This window comes from Haliotis rufescens, unplaced genomic scaffold (assembly GCF_023055435.1).
Source record: "Haliotis rufescens isolate VD_foot unplaced genomic scaffold, xgHalRufe1.0.p SCAF_3, whole genome shotgun sequence".
Taxonomy (NCBI): Eukaryota; Metazoa; Mollusca; class Gastropoda; order Lepetellida; family Haliotidae; genus Haliotis; species Haliotis rufescens.
The window spans coordinates 43,274,463-43,279,517 of record NW_025964001.1 but is presented as its reverse complement, the minus strand read 5'-3'; the positions used below and the strand labels follow the sequence as shown (position 1 = coordinate 43,279,517).

At 39.7% G+C, this 5,055-nt stretch overlaps 1 protein-coding gene across 2 annotated transcripts; it reads left to right on the top strand.

Annotated features, from left to right (window-relative positions):
* The first annotated feature begins 236 nt into the window (after nt 1-236).
* LOC124123700 (solute carrier family 46 member 3-like) lies at nt 237-4,773 on the top strand. Of its 2 annotated transcripts, none has more exons than XM_048402971.1 (4): nt 237-1,874; nt 2,069-2,128; nt 3,451-3,607; nt 3,918-4,773. In XM_048402971.1, exons 1-4 carry the CDS (start codon nt 764-766, stop codon nt 4,045-4,047), a joined length of 1,458 nt encoding a protein of 485 aa, XP_048258928.1. In that variant the 5' UTR covers nt 237-763; the 3' UTR covers nt 4,048-4,773. The 2 variants fall into 2 exon arrangements, with proteins under 2 accessions (XP_048258928.1, XP_046342825.2); XM_046486869.2 differs by having other exon boundaries at nt 238-1,874; nt 2,045-2,128.
* The last annotated feature ends 282 nt before the right edge of the window (nt 4,774-5,055 follow it).

Here is a 5,055-nt window from a genome sequence, read left to right as displayed (position 1 = left end):
TGTCCTGTTACACAGCTTGCTTACATTTTAAATTTAGAGTTAATTTAGCTAGTTGATTATCTGGTGAAGAACAGCCGAGTGCTGTATCGTCAGCAAATTTAGTGACATATTTTCTCTTAAATTAGATTTTTCTTTTAAAATATATGTAAAAAATATGAGGATAATCACTAATGGATGATCAAAAATAAAACAATTCTGAAACATCTCTCTTTACAGTACAATTTGTACTTTATATAACTTATGAAGACAGTAAAATTGCTGTCAATTGATGCCATGTACAAAGGTACTCTGAAGATACTCCTCTATCTGAAGACCCAGTCTTGGAGACAAAAATTTCTGGGATGAAATTGAACGAAGTTTGCGACGTCTCTCAAATAATCCAACAAGGGTGCAGGAACTCCGGCTTATCATTCTACAGATTACAGATTAGTTCATTATAATAACAGCAACAAGTTAACCTCCCATGTTTTATCATAAATATATTTAGCTGAAGATCACAAGAGGTAGTTTGAGTATCCATAATATGTGCCATTTAACATATCCACACAGCGAGAGTGTTCACAACTAGATACTGGAACACTCTGTCACAATGCAACTGATTATCTCAACATTATGTCACATGTCCACATGTCACACACACCAAGTTAATCAGCCTTACAATATGCACTGCGCATTTATCACGGCATTAGGTTACACATCATTTGTTAAGAACACATCAACCAAGATTCGTCCCAATCTCCTGGTTGCATGACACTGGACGAACATGGAGTCTGCACCGCCTCTTGAAGACAGGGATAAAGACAAGTCTAAACTGGGAAATCTACTCAAGGCTAACGTTGTGTTTCTTGTTTTTCAAGTGGCTGTCAATATCCGCAATCCACTGGTAACACAATATCTATACAAGAGGTACTCCGATGAGGAGTTCAATAACAGCACAGGGCATGTCAACTCTCCTAACCAAACATCCCAGTGTTACGTCAATGAATCGGATCCAGGATATATGCTACAGGAAAAGGTTCAAGAAAATACTTCGAACTGTCAAACAATACTGACAGTTATTGGAAGCTCCGGAGCAGTGATCAGCTGCATGTTCCTAGGGGCATATTCTGATTTTCTTGGTCGACGGGTCCTTTTCATAGTACCTTTAGCTGGAGTGGTTGTGAAGTTTTGGTTGACGACAGTTGTTATTTACTGGAATCTAGATGTGAGATACCTGTACATTGGTGAGGCACTTCAAGGTTTTTCAGGGGGATACAATGGTGTGATTCTAGCTAGTTATGCCTACACGGCTGACAACACACCACCTAAGAACTCACGGACAGTATGGATCGCTGTGATAGATTTCACCACCTACCTGGCTGCTGCAGCTTCTCAGGTCATTACTGGATACTTCATCAAAAACCTAGGCTATCTCTACCCCTCTGTGACTACTGCCTTACTCATGCTTCTGTCTCTCGTCCTTGTCGTTGTTCTTCTCCCGGAAACTATCAACTCAGATAGAAGATCCCAATACCCAACTCCAGTGAAAGCAGTGAAAAATGTCTTTGGATTCTACTTTTCAAAAGATTTTGGACCAAAGAGAAGCCTCTTCCTGCTCTCACTTGCATCATATTTTATATTATATTTCAGTCAGAGTGGTGTGTATTTTGTAGAATATCTTTTCCAACTAAACCTGCCTTTCTGTTGGGGCCCAGAGCTCATCGGCTATTTCAATATGGCATTGTCCCTTACAAGACAATTTCTAGGGATTCCAGTCATCAAACTCCTCCATATGTGCACCTCCGATCCAGGAATATGTATCATAACATCCATCATACAGGCGGGAGCCTATGTCCTACACGGACTGGCCAACACTGACGTCTTGCTCTTCTCTTGTAAGTCACCATCGCAGTAAATAACATAAGTTCATGGTAATACTTCTGAGGAGGATTTGATAAAAGGATATCTTGTCGATGAAATATCATTCAATATATTTTCAGAACATAAGGTATATATTGACATTAATTATACTTTGCATTTGTTTAAAGAGTATGGTTTGTTGCAGTTGTTTTGCCCAATGCTATTGCAGGCCCTTTGTTTCCGTCACTGCGGGCTATCATGTCAAGGATGGCCCCTGCTGAAATGCAGGGTGAGTATGCAGATAGTTGTTGATGGCCAAGCTCATCATCAAAAGATATCCTTCTTCTGGCATTCATTTGTTCTTTAAAAAAAAGTGTTGTCATCAACGTTATTATATAACTGGTATAAACATAGCAAGAGAGGATCCCATGCTACCAACATTCAAATGCATATGACATAACAAAGACAAAGAGTGGGACAGCTGTAATGTTTTGAATGGCCTATAATGATAATAAAGTGGGCAGTGCAATCACATTTTTCAAAAAAACAACGAAGCCCTTTCCATAATCATGAGGGTTCATTTTATGATTAGGGGCGGTCGGGTAGCCTAGCGGTTAAAGCGTTCGCTCGTCACGCCGAAGACCCGGGTTCGATTCCCGACATGGGTACAATGTGTGAAGCCCATTTCGGGTGTCCGCCGCCGTGATATTGCTGGAATATTGCTAAAAGCGGCGTAGAACAATACTCACTCACTCACTCACTCATTTTATTATTACGTCTATATCATAAATCACCGCTTAACTCAAATGATGTAAATACTAGTCAGTAGCTATCTTTTTCAAACACATTTTCTACAACATTTCTAAGAGTTGTCAATTTAACAAATGTCCTGTTAGTTAAGAATTTAAATAAAACCAACAAAGCCCTCTCAATAATCATCAGGGTCCATTGTACGAGTCCAACTATATCATACACGTGTGTTTATCAATCAGTATCAAATAGTGATGATAACAAAGTGAACACAAAAAGTCGAGCGTATCACTCGTAACAAGTCACAAACACATTGCATTATTTGGGTCACTAATATGTTGGATACCTTTTCTTTTTTTTAAATTAAAATTCCTTGTATACAAACCATCAATGTCCAGCAGTGTAATTCATTCGCATGGAAAGGAAGACATAAGATTTAACAATTAAGCTGACGAAACACAAGGTATTAATTAAGGTGCAACTGTATGTTACCCTGATTTTTATAGCCTCCATGTGGAGGCCATATTGATCGTGATTACGTTCACAATGCAGCTTGGAATATCTATAACAGTAACCCTGCAATCTGAAACTCAAACTGTACAATATATACAAGGAGATAACAATAATAATATACAAGATGCTGCAACTCTTTCTATAAAATTCGGGTAAACAAAATGTTTTCTATGTTCATTTGTTAAACAATGTGCACCGATTAGTTATAAAAGAAAGAGACTGTAAACAGCAACAACATTGAGGTGAAACATTTCGAAACGCTGATCTTATATTTGTTCCTTTATTCATCAGGCGATTGCTGTTCCCAAACGCATGTACATGCAGTAAATTGTTGACCGTTGTTTTCAGGATCACTGTTTGCAGGTATTGTACTGGTGAACATCATCTCAGAAGGTATAGGGATACCAGTCTTCAACGAGATGTATAATGCCAGTGTGAGGATACTCCGTGGCTTCGCCTTTTTCGCCTGTGCGGGATGCCAACTGTTGTCTGCAGTTATCATAGTGTGAGTGCAAGTCTAGTTGTGGGTATGGATCTTTCTGTAGCCATCCCAAACATCTGATGGTCTCCATGTCCATTTTCAATATTTTTGTATATTTACAGTTAAAAAATGGGTGGTACCTATGTTGTATTGACGTTTGTAGTGGAAGTATATTTGGTACCAAAAGTAGACAGAAGAGTATGGCTTTCATCTCGCATACTGTATCAGTCCATGTATATATTGAGATACATGCAAAATGTTAGCGATCACATTTGCCTCATCGTGTAAAGGAAACAGCTGTGATATTAAACAACTACATATTCATGTGTTGCAGAGTGTTCTTGTGTACATCCCGACGCAGCGTTGACACTGATACCTCCAGTGTTGTTGGCATCAACGACAACGACATAAAGCCAGGCCTCATCATCCCCCAGGACACGTCTATCACCGACACGAAGATGTAGTGTCCTTTGTTGATGTGTCCGCCTGTGGAGGATGATACCCCGTTAGTTCGGGAAACGCGCCTTTCGGACCACAACTGTCGTTAACGTTTCATATATTAATTAATACAGCTTTGTTTTGTTTATATAGAAACTTGTTAATCAGTATGATTTAACGCGGATTGATGCTGTCGGGAATATTTGTAATAACTATGGTTGGGGTGAAGGGAATGTGTGGTGGTGGAGTGAGGTTCGTGATGTTGCAATCATGACTTTATGTGTGCCCATCTTTCGAACATCTTGCGACAGGAAAATGGAATAATATGGCAATAAGTGATCGAATTTGTAAATTATGTGATATCATTGATGTGGTTCTTGAATAACATTATATACTGAACAGCACTGAAAACGCACCACCATGAAAATGGGTGTATTTTTATCCGGGCTTAAGTCATATGAATATATATAAGTGAATGAGTAATATACGACGTTCGGGACGAAGCATGCAGAAGAAGAGCTCGTCAAAACACATTCCTAATTTTTTTGTGAGCGACATCGACATCGCCATCGTGGGGCAGCATCAGTCATAACCATCGAACAGAGCTCCATGTTTCTCGTGGAAGATTTAATGCACTTTACTACAGGAATAACATATTGGCAAATCGCGTCATCCCATTCTTTCATCAGCACCAGGATATGCACACCTTCCAGCAAGATAATGCAAGAGCGCACACAGCACGTGTTTCAACACAGTACCTAGCGAACAATAAAGTGCCTCTGCTTCCATGGCCAGCCCTGTCACCAAATCTATCGCCAATTGAACATCTATGGGATTACCTGGGTCAACGCCTCTCGCGTCGTCCGCAAGTACAGAACCTGAGAGAGCTTGAAGATACACTACGTCAAGAGTGGAATGCCCCAGAACACTATTCGTAGACTTATTCGATCAATGAGAAGACGTTGCATGGCCTGTGTTGCTGCCAATGACATTGACTTTTCATTTTAACCCTATGTGTCTTCCTTACACTGATG